The 24073-nt window shown below is 45.4% G+C and overlaps 1 protein-coding gene across 3 annotated transcripts in view; it reads right to left on the bottom strand.

Annotated features, from left to right (window-relative positions):
- Window positions 1–24073, bottom strand: part of LOC309534067 — a 75377-nt gene that overhangs the window by 37537 nt on the left and 13767 nt on the right. For 2 of the 3 annotated variants that reach the window (XM_082225996.1, XM_082225997.1), the window contains exons 2-5: window positions 10963–11097; window positions 8502–8588; window positions 3070–3243; window positions 2719–2867 (exon numbers count right to left, since the gene is read on the bottom strand). In XM_082225996.1, the coding sequence (XP_082082122.1) occupies window positions 2719–2867; window positions 3070–3243; window positions 8502–8588; window positions 10963–11097 (545 nt within the window). The remainder of the gene's footprint in view (window positions 1–2718; window positions 2868–3069; window positions 3244–8501; window positions 8589–10962; window positions 11098–24073) is intronic. The other variant, XM_082225998.1, reaches the window with a different exon arrangement.

A 24073-nucleotide genomic window follows, 5' to 3' on the forward strand; every position in this document is an offset into this window, starting at 1 on the left:
GCTTACCAAGTGCCTATGGAAAGCCCGCAAGTAGGACATGAATGAAACATCTCTCTCCCCACTTGTGCTCCCCACAGTTCCCAGCAACTTGCATGGAGACATGCACATTGTCTCTGATACCAGGGACAATGCACAGCCATCATGACTTGCAGCCCTTCGTTAGCCATTATTATTATTATTAATTATTAATTATTATTATTATTATTATTATTATTATTATTATTATTATTATTACCCCACCCATCTGGCTGGGTTTCCCCAGCCACTCTGGTTGGCTCCCAACTGAATCTTAAAAACACAATACAGCATTAAACATTAAAAACTTCCCTAAACAGGGCTGCCTTCAGGTGTCTTTTAGAAGTAAAATAGTTGCTTATGGACTGCAAGATCAAACCTCTCCATTCTTAAGGAAATCAGCCCTGAGTGCTCACTGGAAGGACAGGTCATGAAGCTGAGGCTCCAATACTTTGGCCACCTCATGAGAAGAGAAGACTCCCTGGAAAAGACCCTGATGTTGGGAAAGATGGAGGGCACAAGGAGAAGAGGGCAACAGAGGATGAGATGGTTGGACAGTGTTCTCGAAGCTACCAGCATGAGTTTGACCAAACTGCGGGAGGCAGTGGAAGACAGGAGCGCCTGGCGTGTTCTGTTCCATGGGGTCACAAAGAGTCAGACACGACTAAATGACTAAACAACAACAAGAAGTTGCTTATTTCCTTGATATCCGCTGGAAGGGCATTCCACAGGTCGGGCACCACTACCAAGAAGGCCCTCTGCCTGGTTCCCTGTAACTTCACTTCTTGTAGTGAGGGAACCGCCAGAAGGCCCTCGGTGCTGGACCTCAGTGTCCAGGCTGAACGATTATTCTCCATTGATTTGTCTAAACTACATCCTGTGGCCACTACAGTTTTTGTTTAGATTATGGAGTTTGTCTCTTTTTCACCATTCAGCCTTGAAAGTTTCCAAGAGCAGGTCTCTCACTAAGAATCTTGCCCTCTCCACTGAAATCTCTTGCATTTAGTGTTACAAAAAAATGGCATCCTTGTCAATTCGCTTGTGTGTTGGGGGACAGTTTCATGTTTCTGCTTTTGCTGTTACCCAAAACTGGCACCAGAGAGATACCTGTTCCAATATAGGCATGCAAATTCAGGTGTTTTTTCTCCAAAGAAATAGTTTTAAGCTTCAAGAGTGGGTTAGATATTAGCTTCAAAAGAGGTATTAGTACAAGAAGGGTTTACAATGAAGTTCAGGAAATGACGGGGGAGGTGAATTTTTGGGAAAAGGTGGGGAGATGGACTGGCCATAGGAACAATTCATCTCTTGTCAGTTTTTGGGGGGAATCAGTCTGGTGGTACCTGGCCTAGGCCCCTTTCAATTCTTGGGATCTTCTATCTGTGGGAGTAGAATATATAGGAGCAAGCATACCGAATCAGTTCCTTTGTCAAGGTAATGGCTTTGGCTGGTTGGTTAAGTAAGTTGGTTACAAATCCAAATAGGTTGTCATAGAAACAAATGGGTGGGCTTTTCCCAACACCCTCACTGGGTTTAGCCAGAGTTGTGTGTGTGAAAGAGAGAGTTGAAAAGCTGGATGCTGAAAACTGGAGACAGGGAAACACGTTTGCTCTGTACTGGATTTTGAGAGTCCCTAAAAGGGAAGCAAAATCTGTGCGAGTGTTAATGCTGTGAGCCCTTCCATCTTATGCCAAGGTTTTATATATGTGTAAATAAAACCATATATCCTAAAGACAGCAGAGTCTCTGCTGACCTTCATTCCAAGGAAACCAAACTCTGAGTAAAGCTCAGCCCCATCTGGTGTCTCCTGGAGACTGGGGTGGTGCATAAAAATACTCTCTTCAGTGAAAGACTCTCTACTGCTTGAGTTGGAATATATAAAGTCCAGGAATAGTCTGTAGAAAAGCCAGGGAGGTAAAGTGGAGTTCTAGGGCTCTAGGAATTCAAATCGTATCCCTTGTCTTTCTTCTAAAGCTTGTTCTTTTTCCAGGTTTACTCCACACTTCCATTCTAACACAAGGCAACAAGCTGCAAAGGGAGCTGGTGGAGACAGCAAAAAATACACCCTGGGTTTGTGGGGCAATTGACTGAAATCAAAGAAGGCTAGTTCTGAGTTTTGGGTGGCCTTGGGAGCGTTTGGTATATAAACAGCTATGTAGAAGAGCCCGGTGGGACAGTAAGTGTTTTCTCCCCAAGCACCCAAAATGTGTTTGAAGACATGTCTGGCTCAATTAACCTTCATTCAGTATTGCAGCAAAGCACACAAATAATGAAAGTCTCCCATTGCTCCCATGAGATACCGCTTTGCTTGAGTCATTCTTTTTTTAACAGTTGGCTTCAGTGCATGAAACCACTGCATTTTGGATCAGATCTGCGGAAAAGGACCAGAAACTCAAGGCCAAGCTACAGGAATGGAGGACCTGTTGCCCTCTGGACGCTATTGGTGTTTGTTCCGATTTAGCGCTAGAGAGCAGGTTTTCCAGGGTGAAACAGTGGGGCAAAGGCAAAACTGCTGGGACCCATGCCTTGAAAGCATGCGATAAGCAGAAAACTGCTTGGGCCCATGCTTTCTAGGGATAGGGCAAGCAGAAATGTAAGTGAGCCCTTTCTTGAGTGTTTAATGGGAGTCGCTTGCAAGCAAACATGCATAGGAGTGCACTGTAAATAAGGCACTGTCGTTACTTCAGTTATCTCTAAGTTTCGTACTTCACCCATTTAATGGACTTTGGCGTCTCTAGCTGTAGATCCAAAATTCCTTCGTGGATCACATCACATTTTTCAGGCTCACCACAGCAAGGTTCTGCCAGCCCTCTGCAGGCGTTACTCTGTATAATCTTACTCAGGAGATGTGTTATCTGCAAAGCAAACATTGGAAGAAGCAGGGTTCGTAGAATCGTGGAATTGTAGAGTTGGGAGAGACCCCAAGGATCATCTAGTCCAATGCCCTGCAATGCAGGAATTCTGCCCACAACCGTCCCTGGGTGGGCTTGAACCACCAGCCTTCTGGTTAGCAGCCAGACTAAATGGAATTGCTGGGAGCTTTTCAACATCACTTACCTTATTTTTATCATCCACCGATGCTGCTTCCAGTATATAGTCCTCGCGTCCATGGAAGTTAATTCTGAAACGTCTTCCTTCACTGTATGCACAGGATTTGACTTGGGGAAACGGGAACTGTTTTTTGATTATCCCTTTCTCTATGTTAAAAATTGTCTTGGTGCTCAGATCAATCTGCGGGGGGAAACAGTGATTTTACTCGGTGAGGTATTTTTCACGGCCAGTCTTTTCTCCCTAGTGAAGAGCCAACAGCCTCTCCTCAAATTAAGATGCGCAGCCATTTGGGTTTTTTTTTAAAAAAAAGACTGAGAAAATGTATCTTTTTATTGATGATAATAATCAAGACAAACATTCTCTTCATCACTTAGTCACCATAACATATTTATTTAAGTTAGTGACCGAATAGAGATTGATTCTGTCTGCTGCTTCCTTATCCCGTTTTCTTGTGATAAATATGCATCGATTTATCATTTTGAAGTGTTATTTCCTTTGAAATTTTCCAGCCTCTTGCTCTACCTAAGGCAAGAACCTCAGCTTGTATGGAAGGATATTAGCCAGATGCAAATGCTTGATTCAGTCTAGTACCTTCACTTGCACCATCAGGGAAGGATTTGAGGGCAGATGTCCAGGGGCCCTTTAACAGAAAGGACTCCAAATGCAGCTAGGCTGGCTTGCCTCGTCCTGAAGTGAAGCAATATGCATTGCAATCTAAAAGAGGGAGACCATAAAGTCTAGACTCTGAATACCCTGCTTCACAAAGAGTGGCATGGACACAGGGCTGTTTTCAGCATAGGCGGCCCCAGGGTGCAAAGATCCGCCCGGCATCCATTCGGCCCCGATTGCCCAGTCCCAGGCATGCAGGAAAGTGGAACCGGCCAGCCACCTCAGCGTCTCACTGGCTCAGTCACCCCCGAACTCGCGATGCGGAGCACCTTGTAGCAAAAGAGCCCACCACGGTGCTCCGGCTGACGGGCGGGCTATTTCCTGGACTCAAATCTCCGGCCCCGGACTCTCAGCCTGGCACCCCTGAGAGCCCCACACCCCTAGCGCCTATGAGTAAGACAGCCCTGCATGGACATACTTGAAGATGTGGGGAGCAGTTGGTGGGGAAGAACACACAATTTCCTCTGTGTTCTCTCTCTCTCCCCCCCCCCCCAGTTGTTTGTATTTAGTTGTTGGCATATGTCTGTCTCAAGAGACAATGAAGTACACCTCCAGTCAAACCACTATGTTAGCAGCACCAAGGCTGTGCAGTGTGTATTCAGGTCCTGGGCTACCCAGATGACAAGACACCCCAGCCCCACAGCCTCACTGATGTGGTCAAAGTTTGGCAGAGCAATACATTTGGCTAAGGGAGCTGGGCATGTTTAGCCTGGAGAAGAGGAGGTTAAGGGGTGATATGATAGCCATGTTCAAATATATAAAAGGATGTCACATAGAGGAGGGAGAAAGGTTGTTTTCTGCTGCTCCAGAGAAGCGGACACGGAGCAATGGATCCAAACTACAAGAAAGAAGATTCCATCTAAACATTAGGAAGAACTTCCTGACAGTAAGAGCTGTTCGACAGTGGAATTTGCTGCCAAGGAGTGTGGTGGAGTCTCCTACTTTGGAGGTCTTTAAGCAGAGGCTTGACAACCATATGTCAGGAGTGCTCTGATGGTGTTTCCTGCTTGGCAGGGGGTTGGACTCGATGGCCCTTGTGGTCTCTTCCAACTCTATGATTCTATGATTCTATGAAAAGCACTCGACACACACAGACCCCCTATCTGCATCTCCTCTTTGTCTCATTTCCCCCAAAGCTGAACACACATTCGGCTCATGCTTGGAGAAAAATGAAATCTGAAGAATCACTCTAGTATCCCATGCTAGTACATTTTCTAAAAAGCATCCTTCACCAAGGAATATCTTTCACATATTCACCAAGGCACTTATATTACTATACTGCTTCTATTAAGAGGACACTCATTCCTTATGTATCACACCCATTTCACAAATTCCCAGGTAGATAATTTTTACAACTCCCTCCCCTTTTGTCGCTTTGAAATCACTAACCAAGTGGCAGCATTCTGTGTGTCAGCCCCGGGATGGTTAAATCTCTCTACCCACCAAACCAACACTCAGCAATGCATTCTAAGAGTGACAACGCACACACATTACTTAGTCCTTTTTTATGGTGTGCTGCTAATTCCTAACACTCTTTTGCTGCTCTGTAAACTGCAAATCGCAAATTGCATTTGTTTGGCTGTAACTTAGTTACTGATCTGTGGCCATAATAATAATAAAGTTTGAAAGATGTACCAATGTGAAGAAAACAAGGATCATTGGAAGGTTGGGTGGGGGTTGTTATCTCAGCTTAATAACTCACGAAAGTTTGTTTGTTTTTAATTGAACTGAAATGAGCTGCATTAGGCCGCAATCTTACACAAGCCTCACTGAATGCACTGGAACTTTACTCCCTCCACCTTCCATAGGATCAGGACCCCTGCTTGCCTGTTTCAGCAAGAAGGCAGAATGTGCTATGCTCCACCCGCTTAGAAACTACAGCTGAGCAGACAGCTTCCAAGCGAGCCCCTATCAGCTGAAATCCAGGTGTTTCAGATCTTGGGTGTCTGTCTTCTGCCAAGCCCAGTGGGCTTGTACACCACCAGCCATGCTAAAGGGCAACCTTTTGCTGCTTTGTTTTTGCTTTGATGTTGAAAGCTGAGCCTCCCCACTGAGTTTCCCTGCTGAGCTCAGTCTTGAACTAAATTAACCCTGTATTTGCTGGTGCTTACTATTAGCAAATGAATTATCCATTTGCCATCCGGCTGTGAATACTTGAAGGCCTACTCCCTGCCTTGCAGAGCATTTCCCACCTGGCCTAGAAGGGAAGGACCCCAACTGACTGACTACAACAGCTGAGGTTGCCAAACAGATTCTTGGGCTGGGGTGTTGTGGCTATTGGTGTTTTGCATCTTTATTTTAGTTTCATTGTGATTTACATGGAAATGGTTCAGTTTTTTGTTTTTGTTTTTGTTTTTTTAAGTTTAATTTATTGCTATTGACTGCTTTTGCTATGCTGTAGCTATGTATTTTTTATATTGTAAACTGCCTTGAGAGGTAAGCATCTGAAACTTTTCCTGCTGTGGTAATTTGCGAGGGGGGAGGACAGAGAGGTGGAAAGTTACCCTTGAATTTGTACTATTGAATTTGGCTGGCTAGCTGCTTAAAGATCCAAGACCGCTTCCAGAGGGAGAGGAGATTGCCAACTCTGCTCCTCTCCAGAATGGCTTCCTTCCATTTTTGTTGTTATGTGGCAAATGAATTTATTGTGGTCAAGTTTTACTGGGCAACAGATACATGCACTGAGTACCGACTGACAAGCCATTCTGACTCTAGTTGCTATGCAGAACGTGAAAAGAGGTTAAGGAGTTGATTATGAGTGTACTTCCCAGAACAGTAGTATTTGCAGGCTGTTGCTTATAGCTAGACAAGCCATTATAACACCAGTCGGTTGCTATACTTTCGCACAGTTTGACTTCTGCTTTCCAAGATAGATACCATGCAGAAGCAATCTGATTATCTGAAGGCAACTCACTGGAAGATTATCCACAATGTATTGCTGACAAAGGGCCAGAATGTCTTGTTTCGGTGTTGAATAAAAGTGATGACATCATGCCTTGCCCTAGGGTACTTTCCACCTCTCCACCAGGGTAATTCTGCTAGGAAATGACCAGTGAAAAGCAAGCTAAGGAGGTATCTTCAAACAAAGAATTCCCCTTTGCTGTGAGTTCTTTGCACAGCAGGATACAGTCAGAGATGAAAATCACAGCCAGGAGTATTGACTGTCTCACTCCAGTACACAGCATTGATTTCTAATCATGTGTGAAAATGTAGTAAGTGGCTGAAAGAGAGAACACACTCCAGGCTGGACAACTAAGCAGTAGCACTAAACCTACACACTGTGATTTCCTGCCGACTAATTATTAAATACTTCCAAATTTCAGCAGCAAGGGAGGGCAGAGCTTCTAATGAACCTGATGGCAAACAAAGGTTTGGTTGGTAAGCCATTGACTGGAAATTGATTAGGGGTCAAAGTATGAATGATGAGAAAGGTTCAGTTTTTTTGCTGTTTGTGTGTGTGCATTGCAGTGAACGTTCAAACTTTGCTGAACGCCAACTTTAACAAAACAATCCTAAATTAATTTTGCGGCTGCCTGATTCTGTCCAAAGATGGATGTGGAAGATGCCTGATTATTATGGTATGATTGCGTCTTAAATGGGTTTTCAGTTCCAAGGGTTCTGTATATACATGAAAATCACATATCCAAACCCTTGGAGCTGCCCCAGTGCTAGCAGATGAGAGGGGAAGAGAGAGAGAGAGAGAAAGCTAGGGATGCTCTCACAAGAACTCTTTGCACCCTTGAGATCTTGCAAAAGCATCACAGAACCAGCATGCTGAGCAGGCCTTGAACTCCACCCCTACCCCCCCCCCCGGCCCAAAGCAAGGCAGAGAGCTTAAAAGCTCTTTCTGCACCAGTAAACCCAAGCAGGCCCAGTGCAAATAGAGTTTTCAAGGTCTCTGCCTTCCTTGGATTTAACTTGTGAAATTGTATGAAATCGCACAAGTTAAATGCGAGTGAGATGCAATTGTACTGTGCATGAATTTGTTGCAAAGATTCAGGTCAGTTTCTCCTACTACTTGGGAAACGGTGTGAGGTTTGCTGCTTTAGTTCCTGTTCCATGTCTTGAAATGCGCATACTGTTTTTGGATCAACACTTTTGACTGCATGCATGCATGGAAAAAATAAAATCCCTGCATAGAAAAAGAGCAAATCAGGAAGAAACGTTTTCATTAGCATGCCTGTTCTGTAGGTGCTGAAATGTTTTAGATGGGAAATTCCATTCCATAGACACACAAACCACCTGCAACTGGAAGTCCAGGAAGAAATTTATCTTAGCAAAGTCACTTAAATAACACAGATGGAGACAAGAGAGAAAATAAATCCTGGTTACACTGTACTGTGGTAACACAGGAAATCTGGACAAAAATATATGACTTGAGGAGACATAAGCAAAGAGGTTTTATCTTTCTTACATTTCAGGCAGCCATTCAACCAAACACATAGAAGAAAAACTCCCTCAAGGTGCATGCTACCTCAGTGAAGATCACGCCATGCTGCCTGGTCACTAAACACCACCACCTCCACCCTCTTGGGTAGTTGACTAATACTGTGAAGGCAATTAACCCTTAAGTTACACACTGAATGATCCCTTCTGTTGCACTTCCAACACTTTACCACTTATAATTCAGTGGAAAGGAATGGCCTGGCCCTTTGACTTTGGCAAGACTCATCATAGATATCCATCACCTAACCTGCAAGTTAGAACACATAAATCATCCATAAACTGTTGTGTTTGGAAAAGGGGGAAAGTTACATTTGTAGAGTTACCTGCAAAATCCTTTTCTGCCACCGGTAGCGGTTATATTTGTAGACAATGAAGTTGAATTGCGAGCTGTTTGGCAAGTCCAGGGAATCCTGCAAGAGATTAGCGTACTTGAATAAGTCATTGCTCTCCTTCTGTTCATCTTACTGCACTGTTCCCTTTTGTGTCTCCATGATTTGCAGCACATCTGCCCTGGGATGAATTGTAGCACCTTAATGGATTGATTTTTGGAAGTGTTCAGCATCCACAAATCCTAATGATTTGTGAGCAGTGGGAACTTGGAGCATAAAAGGAAAAGGAAGGGATCTGTAAGCAAACCAGCCAAGACAGATAAAGGGCAGGCCGATAGTTCAGAATAATGCAGAAACAAGGTGTTCCATATTCACAAATCAAAGTTGCCTATTTAATCCTATTTATGTTTGCAATCTGAGTAACTTGGCAAATTGTAAACACTTTCAATAGCTCTCCTAAGAGCTATTGAAAGTTATCCCGATTCCATGGGCTGCTGTTGGAGCCAATTACTGTGGCTGCTGTATCAATGCAGTGGCGCAATTTTATGTACTGTGCTTGCAACTCAAGCTGACCCGGAGCTGCCAAACACGAGCCATAACTTTCATCGTCAGGTACACCACACAGCATGTGCAGCAAACAATTGGTGGAAGCAGCAGCAGCAACAACAGCAGCAGCAGCAGCAACAACAACAACAACAACAACAGAAATGAAAAGAAGGCTGCAAAAAGAAGGGGGGAAGAAAAGGAACAGGCAATGAACAATGATAATCAGTAGCTGCCATGTATGAATTGCAGCCATGCCTTATTGGCTTTCCCTGTAGCATTTCCCCAAGGGAATATTGAAACAGAGCAAAATCTCAGACTGTTCAGAGCCCCTCTGAGGGATGGATGAGGGGCACCTTGAAAGGTGAGGAATGGCTAAGTTCCAGGGAAGAACGAGATTCTGCATCAGAGACAATCTTCCTTCTCTCACCAGGTAAGATCCAGATAGATTGAACGCAGCCCTGCCATCAACATGTGGAATTTCTTGGGCAGTTGTTTGGGTCCCATTATGTCACCGACTTTGTCCATGGAGTTTTCTTGGCAGGGATATTGGAGTGGCTTGCCGTTTCCTGCTCCAGGTGGACCACGTTTGGTCAAAACTCTCCACTATGGCCTGTCCATCTTGGGTGGCCCTGCACGGCATAGCTCGTAGCTTCTCTGAGTTATTAAGCCCCTTCACCACGGCAAGGCAGTGATCCATGAAGGGTCCGTATAGTTAAAGCTATGGTTTTCCCAGTAGTGATGTATGGAAGTGAGAGCTGGACCATAAAGAAGGCTGATCGCCGAAGAATTGATGCTTTTGAATTATGGTGCTGGAGGAGACTCTTGAGAGTCCTATGGACTGCAAGAAGATCAAACTGATCCATTCTTAAGGAAATCAGCCCTGAGTGCTCACTAGAAGGACAGATTGTGAAGCTGAGGCTCCAATACTTTGGCCACCTCATGAGAAGAGAAGACTCCCTGGAAAAGACCCTGATGTTCAGAAAGATTGAGGGCACAAGGAGAAGAGGATGACAGAGGACGAGATGGTTGGACAGTGTTCTTGAAGCTACCAGCATGAGTTTGACCAAACTGGGGGAGGCAGTGGAAGACAGGAGTGCCTGGCGTGCTCTGGTCCATGGGGTCACGAAGAGTCGAACACGACTAAACAACTAAACAACATGTCACGACTGGTTGGATGCGGAGGAATAGTGGGAGGAGCCAGCTTGGGAATCCCCAAGGGAAGAAGGCTCAGAGGCCGGGGTGGTGGGATGACAATGAATAATCAGAGGGAGAAGGTTGGGAAAGAGCAGGTGTCAGAAGATGAAGAGGTAACCGGGCTTAGTGTCAGGGAAGAGCCAGAACGTGCTGCTTCGTCAGTAGCAGGGGAGGTTTCTGAGCAGGAACTGTCAGAAGAGGAAGACAGGGAAATGACGCATGAAGCAGAACAGGGGGCAGAGAGTAGTCAGGCAGAGCAGGGGGTCAGAGATGGAGAAGAGCCCTATAACCCACCAGAGCCGGGAGAAGGAAGTTCAGACTCAGAAAGGGGGGGGAGCATTCACATCAGCACAAGCAAGGAGGGAAATGAAACACGTCTCGCAAGGTTTCCACGCCTACTTTGTTGGCGCCAGAATCGAAAGAAGCCACTCCCCGAATTTGACTCAACAGGTTCGGACACATGATTTTGAACTGTAGCTGTCTTTTTGTATGTATGTAATAAAGACTGTAAATATCACGCTGAGTGTACTGGAGTGTTACTGCAAAGAGGGAACACCACCTTGACACTTAGTGAGTTGGGAGAGTCTGTGGCAGAGAGAAGTGGCAGCTTCTGATTATGTATGATTACTGTATAAAATCATGCATAAATAAAAATAAATAAAATATGTTTTGTTAGTAAACATATCACACATGGAAGGAAGGTGGGGTACCTTACCGCCCACAATGCAATCTGCCTTTCTTCTTTTTCTTCTGCATTTCTCTCTCTCTCTGCTAAATCCAGAGCTTCTTCGACGCTCAGTTCTTTGTTTTTCACCATGTTCATAATTTTCAAGATTTTTCCTTGGCTTAGCTTGAGAGAGAGAGAGAGAAATGTTTTTGAACAATAAAAAATCATTGAGCGGGGAGAACGGTGTTCGCCCTACCCACCTGGCAAGTCCAGCTACAGCAAGGCTTGTGACAACTGCATTGGCAGTGTATCGGTCATTAAATTACTATTTCATTCATATTTTATGTTTTATCGACAACTTGCCCAGCAAATATAATCTCCCTTTGAAGCCAAGCAGGAGCCTACAAGATATCAAATATACAGGGCTTTGTATGTTTTTGAAAGACAGGGAGGTAGTATTTGGCGCTCAGATTGCTCCGAGGAAATCTCCCTGGCTTGGCTGAGCCTAGCAAGAAGGAAGGATATCAATTCTGAATGCTTTCTGCCGGAGTCTCTCTCTGCTTGCACAAAGCACTGCATAACAAATAGCAAGAAGCTAAACTGGTAACATCAGATATTTAGAGGGGACACAGCTAGTTTTGTGTATGGAAATGCATTCGCTTCAGGTTTTAGCTGTCTCTGAAACTTGTCGGAAAATGTTACACTTTGCCCATTGAACGTAAATGAAACAAAAAACCAGGGGAAGCTGTTCATAACATTACTCAACAGGGATATTATTTATTGCTCTTAAATCAACAAACACAATCCTGTGGCCCCTGGGAGAGCATCCTGGGGGTAATAGGATTTTGCAGACAATGGAAATCTTTTTTTAAAGGAACAACTTGGCTAACTTACACCCCACCTAACCTTCTGGTCTACCATGGCAAGACCAGCAGTGCTTTGGATTTTAGGGGGGGGTAATCTGCCTTCAAGTTCCCCCTTTCCTGGCCAGGTAGGATTACACAAAACGAGTTAAAGGTTATTCAGTAGTCCTTGATGAACTTAGTCTTTGCCAATTCCTGTGCAAAATGACCTCTAATCTGCACATCTTGAAACTAATAGGCAAATCAATATCCACTGGGTTTCACACTTCTCAAGTTTTATTGAGACAAATATTCCTGCCTGTTCAGATATAGAAGAACCCTGTCATGTGGTCCCCAGTCCTCCAACTGGCAAGAGGTTTCAGGGACACAACTCTACTTGGGTTGGGTACCCATTGCAAGGTGGCCATTGGAGGGCTACTGGCATCTTGTAATATTGGGGGGGGGGCAATGTAACAAGCTTTATTAATAGTCTTACAATACATTACATATATATAGTACATCTCATAGAGTAAATTGAGATTTCGGGCTGAAACAGAATGGATTAGAATAAACACATATTTTAAAACATTTTTTAAAAAGCCCAGAAGCATACTGGAGCAGAATAATAGGTAAGAAACATGCAAAAGTGATCCTGATAATAAATTGATATGTCCATCCCACAGCTTATTAAAAAAAATAGTATGGAACTAGATGTTATCTTGGTAGAGATGTGGTGCCCAGTGGCAGAGCTTCATGCTCCAGCACCAGGGGTTGGAGAGCAGGTGGCGGCGGGGCTGGCGCATGTCCTGGGGGCGGGGCAAGGCGTCTGCAGGGGTGTGGTGCCCAGCACGGGCGGGGGGACAGCCACAATAGCACCCCACAGGGATCGCGCTGCCAGGGATGGTGCCCTCCTCTTCCACCACCAGTGGTGGTGCCAGCGCAGGGTTTCAGAGGAGTATATTTAGGGAAGGATAGAGAGGCAAGAAAGTCTCATTTTGGAGCCTGCATTGGGGGGCAGGTATGAAAATACAGGGGGCAACATTTCCATGCCAGAATTGAAAAGGAAAGAAGCATCCCTTCTTCCTGCTCCTCCTTCAATTCTTCTCTCAAAGGGAAATCCTTTTGTTTAGGTTTGGTAGAAAAAAAACCTCAGTATCAATCTGATAATCGCTGAGGGCTTCAGCCTTTGAAAGGGGAGCTCAAGACTATGGCTGCAGGCTAATTCTTCATGGTGTGCACAGCCACACACAGGTTGCTTCCAGGCTGCCACTATTTGGAGTGCGGTATTTATTCACATACCGGCAAATTCAGGTTGTGCAAAAACATACTTTTTGCAGTAAGTTAAGTGACAGGAAAACGCACTGGGAAGTGTGGGATAGTACTTTTTTGAGGCAACATCATCTACCTTCCCCACAAGCAAATCAGAAATAGATGCTCATTAAATAGGCAATAACATCTAATCTCCCTGCAAACAGATGAGAATGAATGCTCAAGAAACCACAGCTGCTTATAAAGGCATTATTGTTTCCTTTTTTAAAGAAAACCATTTGTTATTATTTTCATTAAACACTACCAACAACAATTATAAAACCACGCAGAATCATTTCATTTGCAAGCCCGTACAAAGCAAAACACAGCAAAGAATCAGGGAAAGTATCTACCAGTGTAATATTGGTAAGCACTCTGCTCTCATGCATGCTGTGATTCATTCTGTTGAAAGAATCCTGTACCTCATGCATTACCCTACTTTCAGTCAACCCCCATACAGCCTCTCCATGTAGGGGCTTGACAGGCCGGAAGATATAGAGTACGCTGTCCCTTCTTTATGAAGCAAAAGAACAGAAATCAAAGCTGTCCCATTTTGAGACACCCTTTAAAGCCCTCCTCCTCTGTGTAAGACGATCCATGTCTATGTTCCAGATGGGATCAATCCAGGTGTCCATTAGGGGCTCCAACTTGGCTTTCCAAGGAGGAGCAACAGTCAGTTGCGCTGCACCAACAATGGGGAGGGGGAAGGAAGTTCTTTTTCTAATTGCCACTTCCTCATATTCTCCTCCCTGGGGAGGGATCGGAGCCCATGCTTAGAGTGCAAAAAGTGATGGGGGGTGTTATGTATTCAGCAGTCAGTGTTTGCCTAAGCTTGAGTCTGGACTAAGGATTCTGAGCCCCTGTGTTCTGATTCAATACATGATATCGAATCACAGAACATTTCAGGATTTGGGACTCTGACTTATGATTTGAAGCTTGGAATTTTGGACAGCCAATCACGTTGGGAGTGGGAGTGTCCGAGGCCTTAAGAAATGTATATAAGCGGTTGCTTTGCCCCTGTTGTCCTGTTCAGTTTGTTCTTGCTGTTATGACTGTGTCTTGTCTTGTGGGAACCCACCTACACTTCAGGGGAAACTTCTACCCGTGATCCACAGCAAGTCAGAGTGGAGGATGGTGAGCTAACTCTGGTGTAAAGCAGATGAGAACAAAGTCCCCTGATGAACTGAGCCAAAGGCCCATCTACCCCAACTTCATGTCCTCACAGTGGCTAATCAGATGCTCATGAGAAGCCCGCAAGCAGTTTGTTTGGACTAGATGATTGCCAGGGTCCCTTCCAGTTCTATGATTCTATGAAACGGGACCTGGGTGAAGTGGCAAACTGCCCAACTTTGATTCCCAGCGACTAATATCCTTTTTCTTAGTCGGAAATCCTCATATGTTTAATTGAAACAGTTCTGCTTCCCTGCGGTGTGACTGCAACATGGAATGGCCTTCTTAATTCTCTTCATAATGTATGAAGACAAAGCATTTTCAGGAAGGAAACAAGTCTCTCTCTCCCCCCCCCTCCTTTGTAGATCACGCCCCCCCCCCTTGAAAGATTAGTTATGAAGTTTGCTTACTGCTGTTGGAGGCGTTCCCCAGAGACAGAGGAAAGGAAAACAATGCAGGGGGGAGCTCTCTTAAAAGATGTCGCTTTTGTTCACAATCTCAGTGCACATCTGTAAGCAGATGTTGGAGGGATAAGAGAGTGTTTTTTGGGGGGTGTTTTTAACAAAATAAAAGAAGGAAATGACACTTCTGTCGGCAAGATTTCTCAGAATTATTTGCCTGAAGACTTCTGATTTAACTGATCTTTCTGACAGCAATAAATTAATTCAGTATTTCTTTTTAAAACTTGAAAACAAGTACTTGAAAGGGAGAAGTACGTCCTGACATTTTTCATTTAGCAACTAGATGGTTTGTTTTTCTTCCCCGCTCTCCTCTCCGTTGTGCTCAGAACATTTCTTTTCCTCCCCCAACCGCCCCGTTCTTCAATGGATAACAGGTTTCTTCCAGTGAAATGTCACAAAGACAGATGATTGTTCAGAGGTCTAACAGAATGTGACTGGTGAAACCAGATGTAATGAACCAGACACAGGGCCGCGAACTGAACTCGGTGGCAACTTGTTTTCAATCGAGCAAGCCTTGAACTGTAGTGCTGGGAGGCAGCTGAAGGTCTTCTAGCGCAACCCCTGGAACAGAGGCGGGCTGACTCACACTCAAACCTCATTAACTGACAGGCGATTTAAAGCATCTTCCATGTTGCAGTACAATCTGTCACTTCTGCAGCTCCCAGCCACATGCATTTCCCATCCCTGCCTGTTCTTTTTCCTACTTTTCCTTACAAATACTTATTTCTGTTAGGATGGCGTCATACACCTCACCAAAAAGAAAAAGACAAAAAAGGGGGGGGAGACATCAAGGCACACTTTCCCATAAGCTTTGCTCATTTATATGTATAGGTGCAAATTTAGTAATAATTGCTGTCCTTCAAATAGAAACGCAGTACCTCCCATACGTAGAAGGCAATGGCCTGTGGGCCAGCTGTTGATTTAGAAGACATCTGAAGACAGCCTTGTATAGGGACATTTTTAACGTTTGATGTCTTACTGTGTTTTAATTTGTTGCAAGCGACCCGGAGTGGCTGGGGTAACCCAGTCAGATGGGTGGCATATAAATTATTATTATTATTATTATTATTATTATTATTATTATTATTATTATTATTATCATCATTATTATTATCATTATATTACTTCAAGGTGCTCTCCCATCTAAGGTTATTTACCTTTAAACCAGACTCAGATCCCACAACCCTTCAAAAAGAGGGCTAACCTTTGCAAAGTAGGACGTGTGATCCTCATCCCTTTCACTCTCTGCCTCATTTCTTTGGCAATCACTTGTAGCTAAATAAGATTGTCTTCCATAAGCACGGTTTTAACAGTGGGTCCGTAAGTGACTGTGGAGGCCAGTTCTGGATCCACACGTCCCACAGTGGGGACATAGGTTTCTGGGCAGGAGATGATCACGGTGAGTGTTTGCCAAGTGTGCCTTCCTCTTAGCACATTTCTCCCTTTCGTCCTGAGTTTGAGCATCTTCAAAGTCTTTCAAGAGACCTTTGATAGAGGCTGTTCTCCAGCTGGAGTGCTCGCAGGCCAATGTTTCCCAGTTGCCAATGTTTATTCTACATATTTTTAGATTTGCCTTGAGAGAGTCTTTAAATCTCTTGTTGACCATCAACATTACGCTTTCCATTTTTTAGTTCGGAATAGTTGCTTTGGAAGACAATAATCAGGTATCCACACAACACGATCAGTCCAATGAAGCTGATGTTGAAGAATCATTGCTTCAACACTGGTGATCTTTACTTTTTCCAGTACATTGGCATTAGTTTGCTTATCTTCCCAAGTGATGTGTAAACATTTTCGGTGACACTGTTGATGGAATCTTTCAAGGAGTTAGATATTATAAGTGGTCCATGTTTCTCCATGCCTTTTTTACAACCTTCTAATCTTTGGCACTTTGTCCCTTGGTCTGGGACCTGGTGTCTTCTCTAACATCTCCTTCTATTCTGCCATGCCTGACCTACTGTGAGAATCAGGCAACTCAGCCAATCACTGCACCGGCTTTTCCACCACAGTCAACATCACCACCAAGGCCACGAAATTAGTTGGGATTCCTGCATAGTGGAGGGTTGCTCTAGATGACCCCTGGGTCCGTTCCAAATCTATCATTCTATGATATCCATTACAGCAGAGGTGGCTAATCCCCAGCCAAGAAGCTGGATGACCACCCTTCTGCCCATCAAAGTATATGTAACACTGAGTTGGGATGAGAGGTTTAAATCTGTCCTGATAGGGAGGCAGATTGTCCCCTCCTCAGTCATCAGATGTCCCATTTGATAATTATTTGCTGCATTTGGGGGGTCTCCAGCTCATTCCACTGAGTGTGGACCTGGGCTTCTGCCCTGAATTTCTGCTCTGACAGTACCACTGCGCATCTTGCTTCTTAGCCAGATTGCCTCCATGAAGCGTACAAGCGGACCAGGAAAACTGAAGTGTTTGTCCTTGGCATCTGCTACATCAGGGTATACTGCCATGGATCAAGGAGGTTCTACTTTAGATGCAAATGAGCAAATGCCTTTTGTTGCTGTCCTTTTGTAACTGTGGAGAAGTAATGAGTCTAGAAACAATGATGCCAACAGACTGCAGACAATGAGAAGAGAACAAATGTGGAATTGTCTGGCAAACAAATGTCATTAATATCAACCAGCTTTTTAAGCAAGCAGATGAAGCCAGCAGACATGTATATAAACAGTGCCAGAAATGTTAATAAATGTTGCTTTTCATATCCCAAGACTATAAAATGTAAAATATTCATGCCAAATGTGTGACTCATGTAGATATAACAATATCTTCCGTTCAGCGATCATCAAGCCAGTTTAGTCCATTAAAACCATTTAGAGTACAAAGCTATCACTGAAATTGTTTGTAGATTTGATCAGCGTGTCAGCTGAGTGAGGAATTAAATGTGCAAAGTTTATTTTACCCTTTTTTAATATTCAAAGCACATCCTAACATGTCACTGAAATAAGAGGCAAACACATACAAATGGTTTTTTAATGGAACGGGAGAGCATCTACAATAGACCAATATGTGTGGTCCTTGCTCCAGAAGTTACGAGTTCCCATTATGGCAAAAGCCCACAGTGAGTCCTCCTAGGTCTGCTCTTCTATTTCATAATCCAGGTGGGAGGGGCAAAGCTGGCTCCATATCTGAGTGGGCCTTGGGGCAAAGGACTTGGGGATCAGCACTCCCTCTTATGTGGAGGGACACCCCCACTCCCAGACTTAGCTGCAAGTGATGGTGGCCCCAGTGGCTGGTGGCTGCCATCTTAATTTCCCACATTGCTCAGAGTGCTTAGCACAGTGTCATTCCAAGGCATTTGTGGGAAATTTAAATGGAGCCTGCCCACTGTAAGGGGCTCAAGGCACACGTCAGAACTGGGGGGCTCTGCTAGGGCACTGGGGTCTAGGCAGCTGGCATAAGCTTCCAGGTGCTGCTAGCAGGCCTGGGAAACTGCATCGCTGAGTAGCCCCTTACAACAGAGCTGGATTTAGGGTGGTGCAAGCTATGTAGTGAGAGCTGGACCATAAAGAAGGCTGATCGCCGAAGAATTGATGCTTTTGAATTATGGTGCTGGAGGAGACTCTTGAGAGTCCCATGGACTGCAAGAAGAACAAACCTCTCCATTCTGAAGGAAATCAGCCCTGAGTGCTCACTGGAAGGACAGAGCCTGAAGCTGAGGCTCCAATACTTTGGCCACCTCATGAGAAGAGAAGACTCCCTGGAGAAGACACTGATGTTGGGAAAGATGGAGGGCACAAGGAGAAGGGGATGACAGAGGACGAGATGGTTGGACAGTGTTCTTGAAGCTACCAGCATGAGTCTGACCAAACTGAGGGAGGCAGTGGAAGACAGCAGTGCCTGGCGTGCTCTGGTCCATGGGTTCACAAAGCGCTGGACACGACTAAACAACAACAACAACAAAGCTATGTAGTCGCACCAGGTGCACAGCCGAGGAGGGCGCCTTCTCAAATCCCAGTAAGCACTTGCTTGACTTCAGGAAGGAGGCGTGAGGGTTCTGACAGGGTACTGGAGTCTTCCTTCCTCCATCCCCAAGCTTGGCAAGTGCTTACTGGGCATTGGGAAGGAGATGGGAGGGCTCTAGGACCCTGTCAGAGCCTCACACCTCCTTCCCAAACCCCAACGGCAGCAAGAGCCCATGGCCTCAATTAGGTGTCATATTACCAAGGTCCACACCTGCTTACAGCAAAAACAACTCCCTGCATATAGAAAACTAGCAAGGAAGCAGTGCACCTTCAGGTCACCTGAAGGTGGGGCCTCAAAAGGCCTCAGTCCACTTCCAATCCTTTTTGGAGCAAGTTGTTCATGAGGCGCTTTGCTCCTCATCCTCTTCTTGCCTCTCTGAACTCCCTTTTACCATCATTTTGGGTTTGCCCCAGTGTCTTCCCCTCCCTCTGCCTTGGGCAGAGCATTTCACTCTAACTTCTGGCTCTAACTTCTCTTGCCACTTTTCAATCCCAGAAAGGTTATATTTTATTTTCCTTCCCCTGTGCATGGAGGAGTTGTTTGCCTACATATAGAGACATGCATCTCACACAAGGATGGCAGCAAGGAACCCAGGCTGCGGGCACCATGTTTAGGTGCTGCACCCTTCACTTTGTGCCTTTATTGTATTTCCATTTCTCAAATGATTTTGGCAGGTTTTTGAAGTGCTACCCGAAAAGCCTGCAAAGCCTGTAAATATGAAATAAAGATTCACTCCATGAACACTGATGCTTCTCCGTGGACAATGGTGCTTCTATCCTACCACCTTTGGTTTGCACACTGCAGTCTGTCTCCTGCCATGGAGAATCTGCCAGCCAGCAGCAACCACCCTGGACAGAATGAATCAACACCATGAGATCAACAGGCAGCTCATTCAGTAACCCACATTGCAGCATTCTCTGCATATGAATTAAGTCCCAGACCTGAGTACCGTACTAAGATATGACCATGGGTTCCCCACTCCCACCCCCAAGCAAAACTTCAAAAAGAATCTCCCTGGCAGATCACCATTTATTAAGCCAGTGCACATTCTCTGTGCTGTCAGAATGGGATGCAAGGGACGGTGTTCTTTGCCACAATAACAACAAGAAGGAAGAGGTAGGGAAACAGTTTTGTTACAATTGGAGCTACAGAATACTTCATCAGAGCTGACAGGGCATGGCTGGGTTTTACGCTGCCTCAGCATTGCTGGCATGATAGAGTAACAAAGAACAAGGCCCATTGGAAAAGCCCTTTGCAGCAAAGTGACCCATCACGAGAAATATGCTGAGGTTCCCCCCACTCTCATTCCATACGGACCCAGATCCCATTTGAACATGGCATGAAATATAGCCTGGGCAATAGGGAGCAAGGGAGAAGATGATGTGCACTCCCCTTTCCCAAAAAAAGGGGGGACCTCTTTGAAAAATTGTGTTTTGATGCACAAGCTCCCAAGACAATGCTAGTTTGCGCTGCACAATTTATATATAGGTGATCTATTTAAAAACAATCTCCCCACAGGCAGGCAGAAGGATGGGGAGGAGGGTTGCAAAGGAGAATGTGGTGGCTTGTAAATTGTCTCCATCTTTCTTTTGCCCTTTCCCAGGATCATGTTAAAAATGACAAAATGCAACCCAGTTGGACTCCTTCCTGCAAGGCGTAGGAAACTGCTGAAAAATGCATCCAACTATCTGTCCACCCAGTTCAAGGGATGCGGGTGGCACTGTGGTCTAAACCGCTGAGCCTCTTGGGCTTGCTGCTTAGAAGGTCGGTGGTTTTAATCCCCGTGATGCGGTGAGTTCCCGTTGCTGTGTCCCAGCTCCTGCCAACCTAGCAGTTTGAAAGCATGCCAGTGCAAGCAGATAAATAGGTACCACTGCAGAGGGAAGGTAAACACCATTTCCATGTGCTCTGGCACTCGTCACAGTCCTCTGTGCACCAGTAGCAGTTTAGTCATGCTGGCCACTTGACCCGGAAAACTGTCTGTGGACAAATGCTGGCTCCCTCGGCCTGAAAGCAAGATGAGCGTCGCAACGCCATAGTCACCTTTGACTGGACTTAACCATCCAAGGGCCCTTTATCTTTTTAACCTTTTACCATCCAATTCAGTACTTTGTGCGCTCCAACCTACAGCACCTCTCCAGAGCTACCTTTAAAACTGAAGGTGCATGGGATCAAAGCACACATTCTGCCACTGAGCTATGACCCCTTCCCTAGTACTGCTCACCCTTCAGCAGACAGAGCTACCCAATCCAAACTGCAGTGTGCCACGAGCAAGCCCTCGTCAGAAAAAGCGCTTGCAGAGCAAATTGCTTCAGGCACAACACAGTAGGTGAGACAAAGTCAAAATATAAATGAATGGAGATCAGACATTATTAACACGATGCTCGGTTACTGGTTGGCCATTTCTGTGTTAGGTGGATCAGAGTTTGGCAGGTAGCAACCTAGGGATGGCAGAATCAACATTTGCTTTTAAGCACTGCAAGAGGAAATTACATTCACTCACACTTTCTGACACTGGGTGGTGCAGCCACCAGCCCAGATTCCGTGGATGTTCATGTTGTTGTTGTTGTTTAGTCGTTTAGTCATGTCCGACTCTTTGTGACCCCATGGACCAGAGCACGCCAGGCACTTCTGCCTTCCACTGCCACCCGCAGTTTGGTCAAACTCATGCTGGTAGCTTCGAGAACACTGTCCAACCATCTCGTCCTCTGTCGTCCCCTTCTCCTTGTGCCCTCAATCTTTCCCAACATCAGGGTCTTTTCCAGGGAGTCTTCTCTTCTCATGAGGTGGCCAAAGTCTTGGAGCCTCAGCTTCAGGATCTGTCCTTCCAGTGAGCACTCAGGGCTGATTTCCTTAAGAATGGATCGGTTTGATCTTCTTGCAGTACATGGGACTCTCAAGAGTCTCCTTCAGCACTATAATTCATAAGCATCCATTCTTCGGTGATCAGCCTTCTTTATGTACAAATTGTAGCCGTCATAATCGCCTCCACAACTCCACATATATCCAGCCCATGATAACAATGAACATTTTGCTAGTGATCAAATAATAAACAGGCAACTGAGCATTCAATTAACAAAATTCTGGTCACCATTACCGGCTTCCTAACACTCGATTACCATCTTTTTCTTTCTTGCCAGCAGACCACAATCTGCATTGATTTTGATGGAACAGCCACAATACCTCTATAACACCCCTTACCTATTTTTATTTTTGTTTTCATTTTCTGTAAATTTTAACCCCATCTCCGAGGCAGAAAGCGGCATTCCGTAATTGTTTGCAAACTGCCAAACCTTCTGCTGCTAGCTCCTTGAGCCGTCACAGAGTCCCCCTGTGCAGTTTCAAATGTTTATTACTTAATGAACTATGCATAAAATAATATAGAAAGCTGTTGACATATCCCTGCATCTGTTCATTACCTAGGTAATAATGCCCTGTGCCTTTTAATGAGTGATTAAAATTATCCAAAGTAATAAGAACTGTATTATCATATTGCTTATTAACATGATAATCCAATTAGCCTTGTGTTGAAACAATGATTATCAGGTTGTTAAACAGTGGCACCTAATTATTTTTAGAGACAGTTTGGTGCACTCTGAGCTCACAGGTCTGTATACTTGACCTGCCTTGTTCAGTGGGAGAGAACCAGTCTGTTAAGCACTAAAACAGACACTGTATGCGAAATTGCAGTTCTCTGGATGTTATTGGGCTACGGCTCCCATGTTCCCTGACTGTTGGCTGTGTTGGCCGAGGCTGTGAGACTTGGAATCCTGGAGGGACAGAGGGGCTGCTTAGAAGTTCACTCAAGGCATTAAACAGACATTTCAGACCCAAAATCAGGAAGCCACAGGGAAGCATTGTGCTGACCTTCCTCCAACTTAACATAGTGGTTAGAGTGATGGACTACAACCTGGGAGACCAGGATTAAAATCCTCACCCAACCATGAAACTCACTGGGTGACCTTGGGCCAGTCACTGTCTTTCGGCCTAACCTGCTTCACAGGGTTGTTGCGAGAATAAAATAGGGAGAAGGAGAACCCATACAACATCTTGAACTCCTTGGAGGAAATAAGGAGATGTAAATGTATAGCTTACTTGGGCAAGTGTTGGAGGACCTGTCTAACTTAAAAGAAAAAGAACAAGATCCAGCCTAACTAGGTCTCAGCAATCCAGTTTTCATTTGGCCACTCAGTTTATCCACTGCAAGATGATCGACTGGAGATCACCTTTTCAATAGTCTTGTTGAAGTGTTCAAATCAACATACAGTGGTACCTCAGGTTACATATGCTTCAGGTTACATACACTTCAGGTTACAGACTCCGTTAACCCAAAAATAGTACCTCGGGTTAAGAACTTTGCTTCAGGATGAGAACAGAAATCGTGTTCCGGTGGCAGCGGGAGGCCCCATTAGCTAAAGTGGTCTTCAGGTTAAGAACACTTTCAGGTTAAGAACGGGCCTCCAGAATGAATTAAGTACTTAACCCAAGGTAGCACTGTATATGGCTAACATAATCTATAAAGAAACTGGTCCCAGGCTGTTAAGTGTTTTATATATCAATAATAGCACCTTGAACTCAGCCCAGTAGTTCACTGGCAGGCAGTGAATATATTTGAGCACAAATGTCAGTGTGGCATACTGGTTAGAGTGCCAGACTATGACCTGGGAGACCAGGGTTCGAATGCCCACTCAGCCATGAAGCTCACTAGGTGACCTTGGGCCAGTCACCATCTCTTAGCCTAACCTACCTCATAGGGTTGCTGTGAGGATGAAATGGGAAGGAGGAGAACTCAGCAGTGGAGGAAGCCTATTGGGTGCCCTGTGCCCAGGGGCGGAGCCAGCCACCTGCGGGGTGGGGCGAGCTGGGGCAGGACGCTCCATGGGGACTCCGAGGAGTCTGCCTGCCTCCTCCCCCTCAGCCGCTCTACAGCTGAGGGGGAGGTGGCGGGTGGACCGTTTGGGGCAGCGCAGTGCCTGCGGGCACCCAAGCCACCATGTCACTCCCAAGAGAAACATGTGGCTAAGGTGCGCTGCAGGACCCGCTGCGAGTGCCGCCCGCCATTTTGTCACACACCCCCTCAGTGGTGACACCTGAAGCGGACCACCCCCACCCTCCTTCCTGCGCCCCTGGGAGAACCATGTACCGTATTTTTCGCCCTATAGGACGCACTTTTTCCCCTCCAAAAATGAAGGGGAAATGTGGGTGCATCCTATGGGGCGAATGCAGGCTTTCACTGAAGCCTGGAGAGCAAGAGGGGTTGGTGCGCACCGACCCCTCTCGCTCTCCAGGCTTCAGGAGAGCCCCAGCGCCAGCCCCACAAGGTCGGGGGACAGAGGGAGGCGGAACGCCGCCATCCCGCTGTCTCCCGAAGTGGTTTGGAGGCTGACGGCGGGGAGA

Source organism: Podarcis vaucheri (assembly GCF_965113315.1).
Source record: "Podarcis vaucheri genome assembly, chromosome: 6".
NCBI lineage: Eukaryota > Metazoa > Chordata > Lepidosauria > Squamata > Lacertidae > Podarcis > Podarcis vaucheri.